The 12,721-nt window shown below is 35.9% G+C and overlaps 1 protein-coding gene across 8 annotated transcripts in view; it reads right to left on the minus strand.

The window, feature by feature from the left end:
• CAPRIN2 (caprin family member 2) overlaps window positions 1-12,721 on the minus strand; it is a 46,035-nt gene that overhangs the window by 20,847 nt on the left and 12,467 nt on the right. For 7 of the 8 annotated variants that reach the window (XM_025401536.1, XM_025401533.1, XM_025401534.1 and 4 more), the window contains 5 exons: window positions 11,211-11,297; window positions 5,045-5,283; window positions 3,748-3,830; window positions 1,490-1,657; window positions 393-436 (listed from right to left, as the gene is read on the minus strand). In XM_025401536.1, coding sequence (XP_025257321.1) covers window positions 393-436; window positions 1,490-1,657; window positions 3,748-3,830; window positions 5,045-5,283; window positions 11,211-11,297 — 621 coding nt within the window. The remainder of the gene's footprint in view (window positions 1-392; window positions 437-1,489; window positions 1,658-3,747; window positions 3,831-5,044; window positions 5,284-11,210; window positions 11,298-12,721) is intronic. The other variant, XM_025401541.1, reaches the window with a different exon arrangement.

A 12,721-nucleotide genomic window follows, 5' to 3' on the forward strand; every position in this document is an offset into this window, starting at 1 on the left:
TCCTGTTCTTTTCAGCTTCCCATGAATTTCAATGTCACTTCAGAAAGAGAATAAATACCCTTTTCTGCTACCAATGTGAGTAAATTCTGGAGACGGCAAAGTCCTGTGCATCTTAAAGTTCCTCTAACACAGGAGCCAAAAATAGCTAACACTTGGGCAGTCAGTGTGCCAGGTCAACCCCATGAATTAGTCATTATCATTATCCCTATTTTACATATGAGGAATAACACACACAGCTGGACCAGACTTCTTGCCCAAAGTCCCTAAGCTAGTAAACTGCAGAACCAGGGTTCAAGCTCGGGCAGTCTGGCTCTAGAGCCTTAGCTTCCAACCACAACCCTATACAAAAGGCTGAAAAATCAACATCAGCAAATTGTCCTTCAGTATCTTACCTCTTGTGGTTGTATCTCTGGCTGGGCAAATTCCATTAGAGACTCTGGGATGATAAAAAGAATTCAAATAAACACTACGGGAACTATAAGTTTTTAGACAGATTACAACTATAATTCATTCTAGAAACATATTTCAGAAGACTCATAACAGAAAAAGGGCAATACAATCAAGTGTATTGATGGCAAGAGGAATTCTATTGCTTGTTAGTCCAAAGCATGTGGTCTGAGGCTAGTTCAAACTAGTAGCTCTCCTTATGTAAGACACTTCACAAAAGTCAAGTTTCAGTTTCAAACTGATATCTGATTGAAAATAAGACTATTTCCTCTTACCCTAAAACACAGTTTTTTCAAGTTAGCATTATAGCTCATGTCCCATGGGGTAAAAATTGGTCATCTCAGCTTGAAATAGAGCCCTTAAAAACCTCTTACAAGCCAGCTTAAGGTTAGGAGGGGTAAGAGAGTGGAGATACTTAAGCACTGGACTTTGTATTAAGAACTAAGGGGAAATAAACATGGAAAATGGTTTGACTCTTGCTTATGGCTACCAGAACCCTGCCTGGACTACCTCCTTAGAAGAGATAGTTAATAAATCCAAGTTTGGTAAACAAAAGCAAAGGTGCCATTTGCTCAAAATATTTATTCCCCAGGCAAATGGTAATTTTAAAAGTATATTTCCTTTACTGACTTTAGCACTTTTTTCCCCTGAATCGATATTTCAACCTTAGGTTAATTACATCCTCATTCTACTACAGTATTGGATTCTACCATAACTTTCACTGTAAACAATTTTAAACAGAATTATCCCACTAGTAGTTTAACAGAGAAGTTTACTGAAATTCCATAAATGCCTCCTTTTAACCAATGTATTCTTTTGGGACAAAGTACAAACTAATATTTCTAATAAGGTTCACTCTGTAAATCATGGTGATAAAGCCTACAGATGTTTTATAAACCTAGGTTTATCCTGCAGTAAGTAAAGATTTCCATGCATGTAGAACCTTACAAATTAAAATAAGGCAATCATTGTACAATATGTGACTCATTTGGGGTATTAAAAAATGCAACCACTATAAGGATTTTCAGAGGTCACAACAAACCTGACTCTTTGACAGATTCAGTCTTCGATAATTGTGTTTTTTTCTCTGATTGTATTAGCATTTCATCCTCCAGTGGTACTTCCTTTTCCTTGGCATTTTTGGGAACTGGGATACTTTCAAAATAGCCTGAGTTCAGCAATTTAGACAGTAGATCTTTCAAGTGTTTGTCTAAGAAAGAGTGATTAAGACTTAGTTGTCACATGACCTCACTGAAAATTACTGGGAAATCCTAATTTTATCCTAGTTGTAGTACATCGTTACAATAGTTTACAATGATGTACACAATACATCGTTACAATAGTTTACAACCGTTTACATTTTCATGGTACTGACTGGAGAACTTATCAGTACCGTGAAAAGTAAATATGCAGTCCATCTTTATTTTATGCTGAATCAATACGAATTTTAACAAGATCAGAATCTCAAAAGTTCAGCAAGTCACTTTAGTTTCTCTGGACCTCCATTTCCACCATTTGAAAAATGACTAAAAATCAGAGACCCTAATCAAATATGTCACAAAAGCATACATCTATTCTCTGAGATGAGAAATAAATCATTTTTCCTATCTGCTCCCAAGACATCACAACTAGCAACCACTCTATCTTCCCCAAATAATTAAGGCTTTACAGAAGTAAAAGTCAGTTCCTCAAAATCTATCTATTAGGTTGGGTTAGAAAGTCCTATATTGGACAATCTCTATTAGATTACTAATATTATTCATCTATTTTAGAAAACCCTATCTTGTACAAACTCTGAAGTATTTTTAAACTACAAAATTCCATCATGAAGATTTTACTCGAGTTACGCTGTTTGTCATTCCTACCACCTGACCATTTGATGATCAAGAAAAACCTTAAAATGATGCTGAAGTCACTACACTACAAATAGGTCTAAAGTCATTTTATTTGAATATCCATTAAAAACATAATCCCAAACTAAGCAGAGTTTCCGTACTTCATTTGAGTATATTATTCCTTTCATAGGAGTACTATGACATAGATTTTGTCTTTAAAAAAAAAATCAGCTTTCAGATATAATTTACAGGCAAAATTATCCTATCTTAACTGTACAGTTTTAACAGATATTTAGTTGTGTTACCACCAGAATCATGATACAGAGGACTTTCATCAACCCAAGAAGTTCCTTACTACCCCTTTTGCAATTAATCTCCTCCCCTGACCCCCTGAAAACCAATAACCCGCTATCATTCCATTATGTCTTTTCTAGAATTTCATATAAGTGAAATCATACAATATGCACTCATTTTATGTCTGGCTTCTTTCACTCAGCATAATTATTTTGAGATTCATCCATGTTGTTACATGTATCAATAGTTCTGTCCCTTTTTTATTGGTGAGTAGATTCCACCGTATGGGTATACCACATTTTATCGATTTATCAGCTGAATAAAGCTAATATGAACATTCATGTACAAGTACTTACATGAACACGTCTTCATTTATCTTAGGTACTAGAAGACCAATTGCTTCGTGTTATAAGTGTGTGCTTCATTTTATTAAAATATTGCCAAACTATTTTCTAAACTCATTTTGCATTCTAACCAAGAAATAAACTTTTAATTTTGATTTAAGCTTGAACAAACTTAGAAATCTTAAGATAGTTATAGATACTTGGATTTTTTTTTTTTTTTTTTTGCAACGAAGCAATCACTGGTAACAAAAATATTTACTACCTTCTAGTGAGTTTTCATTACTCTAAGCTAGTACACAAAGCTATGTACTTCATGTCCAGTCATTTGTATTTGGTCATTTGGCCAAAGTCTATTTAGCAAGCCAAAAGAACTGTCTTTCCACAGACCACTTCCGGATCAATAGACAACAATGTTTCAATAGACTATAAAACCATTCATACATTCTTAGGCCGATCTAGTAGATAAGCCTCGATTATTAACACTGTGTGAACTTAAGATTCTTAAATAGAACAGGTACTACCACACAGAATAGAAAACTGAACCCCAAAATGATCAAGCTAGTGTTGAAGCCAGCACTTAGCTCTATTTCCAAATCATATTGACTTGCCACTTCAAAACTCTCCCTGAATTCCATTTTAGTGACTAGGGTTATACAATAGCTGCTTTTAACAGAACTAAACAAAGGGATCATTCTCCCAATGAATATACTATTGTCAGACATGTAAGTTCTGATGGACTGACACAGTTTAGACCCTCAATATCATACTAAACTTCTAGACATAAAGTTTAGTATTTACTGCATAAGTCCAGAGTAGAGAAAACTCACATGTCGTTCCTACCACTGCTTTCTCACTACCTTCCAAAAGGTCCCAAAAGTACAAGGATGACTGCTCCATCTGGTCTTCAACACTGACAAGGAAAAGCAGCAGCAGAACAAAGTGGCTTTAGAAGTACATATATATGGAGCAGCACAATTTATGCAATATAACCCATTAACAGACAAGACATTCAAATGTTAATTTTGTCTTTTTGCTCTTTGGAAATAAAAAAAATTGAAATGTATACACGGTGACTAAATGCCTGCTCGAGGATTTCAAATGTAAGAATTTTTCCTTAAAACAACTAAAATATGGATTTTACCAAATAAAACTATTAAAGAATAGACCAAAAAGAGTTTAAAGCTGCCAATGTAGTATCATTAGTTCAGGTGTATGCCCTAGATAAAAGAACACTGGAATAGAAATATTAAGAGCCGCATTTGACTTTAAAGAAAGCAGCTTATTTAACAAGTTACGTTTTGCTTACATTTCATATATTAAAGTGAAGCTACATTCCCTGAACCCACAAAAGCAAAGAAAGCAATGTACAGATGATGATGATGGAATAGACTATCAGCATGAGAATTTAAAAATATATGGCTATACATAGGCAATTAAGAGTTCTATTAGGTTTCTCTCTGATCAGAGACTGACTTCTAGTAACTGTTGAAATCTGACTCTACTTTAGTATGGCTAACAAATACAAAGCTGGAATAGCCTGCATCTAACAAAGCAAGAGCAAAGCATCTGTCCCCTAGCTGATTTACTCCATCAAAACAAAAAGAGCAGTGGATCACTGTGAGGGAAAAAAAATCAGACAGCCCCAATTTGCAGGCTTTATATTTTAAACTATCAAATGTATTTCTCACTAGTTATTCACAGCATAATAAGAACACCAAATAATTCTTACTTTGAAAGTTTAATGACACCGGCCACATTAAATATTATTTACCTCTACTTAAGTATAGCAGAAGAAGGCAACTCTGAAAAAATTATTTTAAAAGTTTTAGAAATAGATACAATATTATACTTGTACAGGATTAAAATTTGATGCTCAGACATTTTTTAAAAAATCAGTATTACAATAAAGAAGCATGTCAATGAGACCATTCAAATTCACTTTCCTTTCAGACAATCTGTCAACCCTGTCAGAGTCTGGGCCAGCCAAAGTTTCCATATTGAATCAAATTAATACTTTCTTAATTTCTCTCTCCCCCTCTCTAACACACGCACACACACACACACACTGCTAAAAAGCTAAAGTGTCAAGCGCTTCATTTCAGGAAAATCTTTTCATTAGCTTACCTCAGACTTTCATTTCTTTCAGGGCAGGTCAGTTTTGAAAACTTAATGAGGTAGTCAAGTTCTTTTGAAGGCAAATACACTGCACCATTCAAACCCCCTTTGAAGTCTTTTTGTACGTGTTCCTGTGTCAAGTTCTGCAATACATACTGAACTTGAAGTATAGTTCGAAGCTTTTTCTTCTCAGCCTCAAGTTTTAGCATGTGCTCCCTTCTCTGCGCCTTCTTCTGCGCTTTTAGTAGCTGTTAAAACAAATGGCTAATTAAGGGTAACAATTCTCTACCATCCCATATTAGAAATACGTGTTCTACAAAGTCTAAACCCAAATAGCTGAGATTAGATGATAAATCCTATGACTGTCAAACTATCAGTTTAGTCTGTCTCCTTTTTGAGCTAAAGAAGTCACTGAGTAATAAACTGGTTTGTCTCAGGTAACTGGAGCCAAGGGGGTCAAATATCTGACTCCCAAATCCAGGATATGTCTAGTACTGCTAATATCACCATGATGAGCAGTGAAGTACCAATCACTGACGTCCATATTCATTTCAACATTTTACTCTTTCACGTTTATGTATATCAGTCCTTTTTGGACCTTTTAGGATTTTTATTTTCATTTCATATTCCAGGGGAAAATATATTTGAACTAAAAAGGTCAATTTTCAATCAACCAAAGACGACTGGCTAAAGCATAAGGAACTGAAAAGCTAACAGACATAAAATGTCTTCCAAGTGTAATGCCAAAAATCAGCCACAGCAAACATGCTATTTTTGTTTAAGTAAAATTAAAACTTTTTTAAATAATAATTTGCCCTGTCAGTCTGGACCGAGCTATATCCTCCAATATTTAGCTGACAAAACAGATATAGAAAATAAATGGAGCTTAAGTTTTCCCTCAGGCCAGGCACAATGGTACACACCTGTAATCCTAGCCCTTTGGGAGGCCGAGGAGGGTGAATCACTTGACCCCAGGAATTCAAGACCAGCCTGGGCAACATGGCAAAACCCCATCTCTACAAAAAATACAAAAATTATCTGGGCATGGTGGTGTGTGTCTGTAGTCTCAGCTACTCAGGAGGCTGTGGCAGACAGATCGCTTGAGCCCAGGAGGTCAAGGCTGCAGTGAGCGGTGACGGTGCTACTACACTCCAGCCTGGGCAACAAAGTGAGATCCTGTCCCCCACCAAAAACAAAAAAAAAAAGTTTCCCCTCCAACAATATGTGTATATAGATTGAGCAGCCCTAGATCTACTCTAAAGCTTAGAACTATAACACCTTGAAGTCTGACATAATATTCATGGGTCCCAGAAAGGACTTGCCATTTAACTAAAAAGTACTATTCTGGACTTGCCATTTAACTAAAAAGTACTATCTCTTTCCATTAAGAAACCTAAAAGGTCTTTTCCCTCCATAGTTTTTCTGATTGTAACGTTTCCATCATATTGGATATTTCGCAAGGTATGAAGATTAAAATACAAAAAAAAAAAAAAAAAACTAAGATTTTTTTCTATAGATGGGTCAAAGTACTTTGATATAGCATCAATATTTTAAATTACATAAAAGAGATGTTCATAAATCCTAACAGATTAAAATTAGGGGGGGGAATCTCATGAAAAAGATTCACTGTGGCATAATTAATCCCTTCCTAGGGGATGTGGAAGCAACTTTTGATTTGTGCTACTGCTAGGGGCAGAAAGATAGTAAGTGAAGATAAAATTTTGAGAATGAGAAATAGACTGGTTGAAGGTTGCACGAGCAAGCACATTTTCTCAGATGGGAAAGGCTCAGTAAGGCTTTTTCCAAGACCTCAGTATAGACTGCATCAATAACACTTACCAAAACTATAGGATTCTCTGATCCTGCTTGAGAGAAGAAAAGAGGATGGAGGTGGCACTCCTAGCTCTCCAAGACACTGGGATTCTCTTGGACAGAGTTTCATCATGGTATAAGCAAAAGCAACTGATTCGCAGGGCATCTTCAGACAATTATACCACATGATTATCTCAGATTTATCTTTGGCCAGTCTCCCAAGGTAGGACTGGGTGGTCGTATGGGCTCATGCCACCTTGAACTTCCCCTATCAAAGTATTTTTGGGTTTTTTGTTTGTTTTTGAGACAGAGTGTCATTATGCCATCCAGCCCGGGGTGCAGTGGCACAACCAAGGTTCACTGCAGCTTCGACCTCTTGTGCTCAAGTAATCCTCCCACCTCAGCCTCCTGAATAGCTGGAACCACCAAGGTTCACTGCAGCTTCGACCTCTTGTGCTCAAGTGATCCTCCCACCTCAGTCTCCTGAATAGCTGGAACCACAGGTACATGTCACCATACCTGGCTAATTGTTTTTTTTTATTTTTTATTTTTATAGAGATGAAGTCTCCCTATGTTGCCCAGGCTGGTCTCGAACTCCTGAACTCAAGCAATCCTCCTCCCAAAGGGCTAGGGTTACAGACGTAAGCCACCATCCCTGGCTATTTTTTATTTATCTGCGTCCACGATGACAGGGACTACATCTACTGTTCACCAATATTCACTAATGCTCAGCACAGAGTCTGACAAATATGAGGGCCTCAAATTTTTGTTCAATAAAATCAAGTAACAAGAAAGTCTCCCAGATCACGATCAGGTGTCATGAAAAGCCACGGACAAGAGCCAATTTCTCCTTCTTTAGATGAAAATTAGAAAGGTAAGTTACACTGTTCTCTTTTTCCAGTTAAGAACCAGTTTGGAAAGGAAAACAGAAGAAGTAAACCACTCTTAATCAGTAGTACTGAATGATAAAATTGGTAACTTCGTTTTCTGTGTGTGTGTGTTTTTTTTTTTTGAGACGGAGTCTCACTCTGTCACCCAGGCTGGAGTGCAGTGGCGCGATCTCAGCTCACTGCAAGCTCTGCCTCCTGGGTTCATGCCATTCTGCCTCAGCCTCCCAAGTAGCTGGGACTACAGGCGCCCACCGCCACGCCCAGCTAATTTTTTGTATTTTTAGTGGAGTCACGGTTTCACCATGTTAGCCAGGATGGTCTGGATCTCCTGACTTCGTGATCCTCCTGCCTCAGCCTCCCAAAGTGCTGGGATTACAGGCGTGAGCCACTGCGCCTGGCCAATAAAATTGGTTTTCTTAATCGAGACTCAGAATGATGAATCCCTACCAGGGGACAAAACTCATGAGGACAAAGCAGAATGTGACATGGTCGAAAAGAAGGACTTCCAACTTTACTTTGAAGGGAAAAAAGAAAACATTCCACAAACTGCAAAACTGGCTATCATAGAACATGTCTGACAAAAGAAAAACTTAAAAGAGGAGCCCAAAAATTACCACAAAAAAAAAAAACTCAAAAGTACTGCCAAGCACCTTTTAGGGTCTTGATTGAGTAAGACAACCTCCAAAGTACTTTCTCATGTCACCTAAAATGAAAGTAAATCTCAAACACAGGCAAATAAAAATAATTTCATGGATATTAACAAAATTTGGTGAGTTGGGAGCTACCTCTAGACTACAGCAGAAACACACACACACACACACACACACAGATAAGACACTATCTTCATGGTATAGAGAAAAAGTACCTAGGGCCATATCTTGGCTCTACCACTTACTGGCCATATGACTGAATAAGTTCCTTTTACTTAAATGTAAAACCTGAAACTATAAAAACCCTGTAAGATAACCTAGGAAATACCACTCTGAATATAGGAACTGGCAAAGATTTCATAACAAATATGCCAAAAGTAATCACAACAAAAGCAAAAACTGACAAGTTAGATCTAATTAAACTTAAGAACTTCTATACAACAAAAGAAACCATGAACAGAGTAAACAGACAACCTACAGAACGGGAGAAAACTTCTGCAAACTATGCATCTGACAAAGATCTAATATCCAGTATCTATAAGGAAGTTAAATAAATTTATAAGAAAAATAAACATTAAAAAATGGGCAAAGGACATGAATAGACACTTTTCAAAAGAAGACATACATGTGGCCAAAAAGCATATGAAAAAAAGCTCAACATCACTGATCATTAGAAAAATGCAAATGAAAACCACAATGAGATGCCATCTCACACCAGTCAGAATGGCTATTGTTAAAAAATTTAAAAATGACAGATGCTGGCAAGGTTGCAGAGAAAAGGGAATGCTTACATACTGTTGATAAGAGTGTAAATTACTTCAACCATTGTGAAAAGCAGTGTGGCGATTCCTCAAAGAGCTAAAACCAGAACCACCATTTGACCCAACAATCCCATTACTGGGTATACATCCAAAGGAATATAAATCATTCTACCATACACGCGTATGTTCATTACAGCACTATTCCCAATAGCAAAGACATGGAATCAATCTAAATGCCCATCAATGATAGACTAGATAAAGAAAACGTGGTACATATACACCATGGAATACCATGCAGTCATAAAAAAAGAACAAGATCATGTCCTTTCCAGGAACATGGATGGAGTTGGAGGCTATTATCCTTCGCAAACTAACACAGGAATAGAAACCAAATACCACGTTCTCATGTATAAGTGGGGGCTAAATAATGAGAACACATGGACACATATAGGGGAACAACACACACTGGAGCCACTTGAGGGTGAAGGTAAAAGGAGGGATAGGATTAGAAAAAATAACTATTAGGTACAAGGCTTAGTACCTGGGTGACAAAATGATCTAAACAACAAATCCCCATGACGTGAGTTTACCTTTATAACAAACCTGCACATATACCCCTAAACCTAAAATAAAAGTTTTCTTAAAAAGAAGAATAAGTCGCGCATGTAATCCCAGCTACTTGGGAGGCTGAGGCAGAAGAATCGCATGAACCCAGAAGGCGGAGGTTGCAGTGAGCCGAGATTGCACCATTGCACTCCAGCCTGGGCGACAGGACGAGACTCCGTCTCAAAAAAGAAAAAAAAAAAAAAAAAAAAGATTCCTGATCTGTAAAATCGGACTATTTACAGCAACTTCCCAGACTATTGTAAAAATCAAGTGGAACCACATAGGTGCCTGGTACAAGGTAGGCATCGTTGAAACATTTTTAATCTAAAAAGAAAAGAATACATTAGAAAAATACAGACCTGAATGAAAAACTAAATTGTTATTGGGTAACTCTGAGTAAAGACAGAAGACAGAAAATTTTAAACATCATAAAAGTATACTTCTAACTATATTTGTAATCCTTCTTAGCCAAGAATTAAGATGGTAAATGTCTCCAGCCTACAATAATTTTTTGATTCCAGAGGAATGGAGAAGAGAATTTTAGTTCACTATAAATAGGCCAGGGCGATTGCTCACATCTGTAATCCCAGCATTTTGGGAGGCCAAGGCAGGAAGATCCCTTCAGTCCAGGATTATAAGCCTGCAGTGAACTATAATCACACCACTGCATCCAGGCTGGGTGAAAGAGCGAGACCTTGTCTCTAAAATACAATAAAAAACATATATAATTTTTTTAAATGAAAATATCCAAAAAAATAGAAGAGATTATCTTATGAGGCATGCTCTCCACTCCAGGAATGAATTTATTTAAAGATTTCTGCAATTGTTGGAACATGACCTTTAAAGGATCTTCTAATGCTAAGATTTGAAAAAGTAAAGAATACTTCATTGAGAAGTGTTTAAGACTTCATATTACTGATTAAATTTGTCAGAGATAAAAGTTTGAACTGCCAACACAGAGAACCTAACAAGTAGTGGGGCCAGATTTAACTCTATTTAATGTGAGTCATTAATTTTCCCATTAATAATTTTCATGCTTTCAAGACTACCAACTCTGGTGTCTTGTATGTTAAATAATGTGAAAGAAGCCTATCTTATATAAATTTACAAGCCTATATTCTAAAATATCTTTAATAAATATACCTTGTCAAAAGTTTGATTCCCTTTCTCAATGATTTCTATAATTCTATAATCAAATAACATACATTAGATAACTAATGCTTTATTCACAATGTCTCATATTCAGATGCCATTTGTGTTCTCCCTTGAGACTACAGAAATCTGAAAAAAAACTAGTTCTCCAACAGTTATCCTCAACCCTCCATCCCAATAAAATATCAGCAGAAATTAGATGAAGAATAACCAAACACCATTATTAGACACTGACACACTTGACATTTTCTCCAAGATCAATGGTTAAAACTGGTTTCAGGAAAAGCAAAGAAAACATACTCACATCTAGGCTCAACCCAGAAAAGGTTTTCTGAAGCTCCTTGGCAAATTCCAAATTATGTAGCACTTCTTCATATTTCTCTACTGCTTCCTACCAAATAGGATAAGAAAACATCAATTTTGTGACTGTTTAAGTATAAATATGTGAAAATAAGTGTTTCTTAAACACAGAAGAGGTTTAAGACCTTATCGCTATTTACTATACATACACAAAAAAGTACTTGCCTAAAGAAAAAGAAGAAAGAGTATTAATACAAGTTATATTAAGTTGCATTTAAAAATTCAATTCTAATGCCAGAAATTCAATTTTTATATTAGAAATGAGTCCCAATTTTACCCCTATAAAGTCTAAGATCAGAAAGGCCTGTTGGTTTTAATAGCACTGAGCCAATAGGATTTCTCTGTTAATATTCATTCACTACTCAAACATATTACACAAATAGCACAGTGAGTATCAAACAGATGAACAACCAACTTCAAGACATTTATAATATGGTGGAAAGACTTAGAATAATTACCTATAACAGACAAAAATAAATATTATAACAAACAATATGCAATGTCCTACAGGAAATTTAAAGGAGCAAAAATTTTTTTAAAGATTTCCCAGATGAACAATACTGACAGAAAAGAGGCGGGGCATTTCATGGGACTTTAACTCAAATCTATATGGAAAGAGAAAGGACCAATCTGAAACAGAACAAGGTGGAGAACCTGCACAACCAGATACATATTATAAAGCCTCAGTAATTAAAATAGTAAAGTATTACACTCCAAGGTATCTACCCAAAAGAAATGAAAACATGTCCACATAAAGACTTGTATATAAATGTATACAGCAGCGTAATATCCCAAAATGAAAACAATCCAAATATCCAGCAACTGGTAAGTGGATAAACAAAATGGGTACACGTATACAATGGAATACTAGTCAGCAACAGAAAAAAATGAAATACTGGTATATGCTATATAACATGGATAAACCTCAAAAATATTATGCTAAGTAAAAGAAGCAAGATGCAGAAGACTATTTTATGTGAAATGTCCAGAAAAGACAAATTTATAAAGCTAGAAAGTAAATCAGAGCACAAAAGAGAACCTTGAGGGGATGATAGGAATACTCTACAATGAGACTGTGCTAACAAGCTCGATAACTCTACAAATTTACTATAAACAAATGTATGCTTAGAATGGGTTTACTTTGTGTTAAGTACATTATACCTCAATAATGTTGAAAAATAGACTAATATTAAGTCTTTATAAAACTATAGAATAGGCCTTCCTATGTAATAATACCAGTATTAGTATAAATTGGTACAATAATTTTGGAAAACAGTTCAGTATTTTCACCTATGAAGTTAATCATAAGCATGTCCTACAGCCTGATGATATACCCTGAAAAAAAAAATCTTACCCCTGATTCTCAGTAACACCTAAAATACTCCTCAAAGTAAAATTCTTCATAGCGACGACAAAAAAAAAAAAAAAAAAAAAAACCTCAAGCATCCATCTATT

This window comes from Theropithecus gelada, chromosome 11, assembly GCF_003255815.1.
Source record: "Theropithecus gelada isolate Dixy chromosome 11, Tgel_1.0, whole genome shotgun sequence".
Lineage (NCBI taxonomy): Eukaryota > Metazoa > Chordata > Mammalia > Primates > Cercopithecidae > Theropithecus > Theropithecus gelada.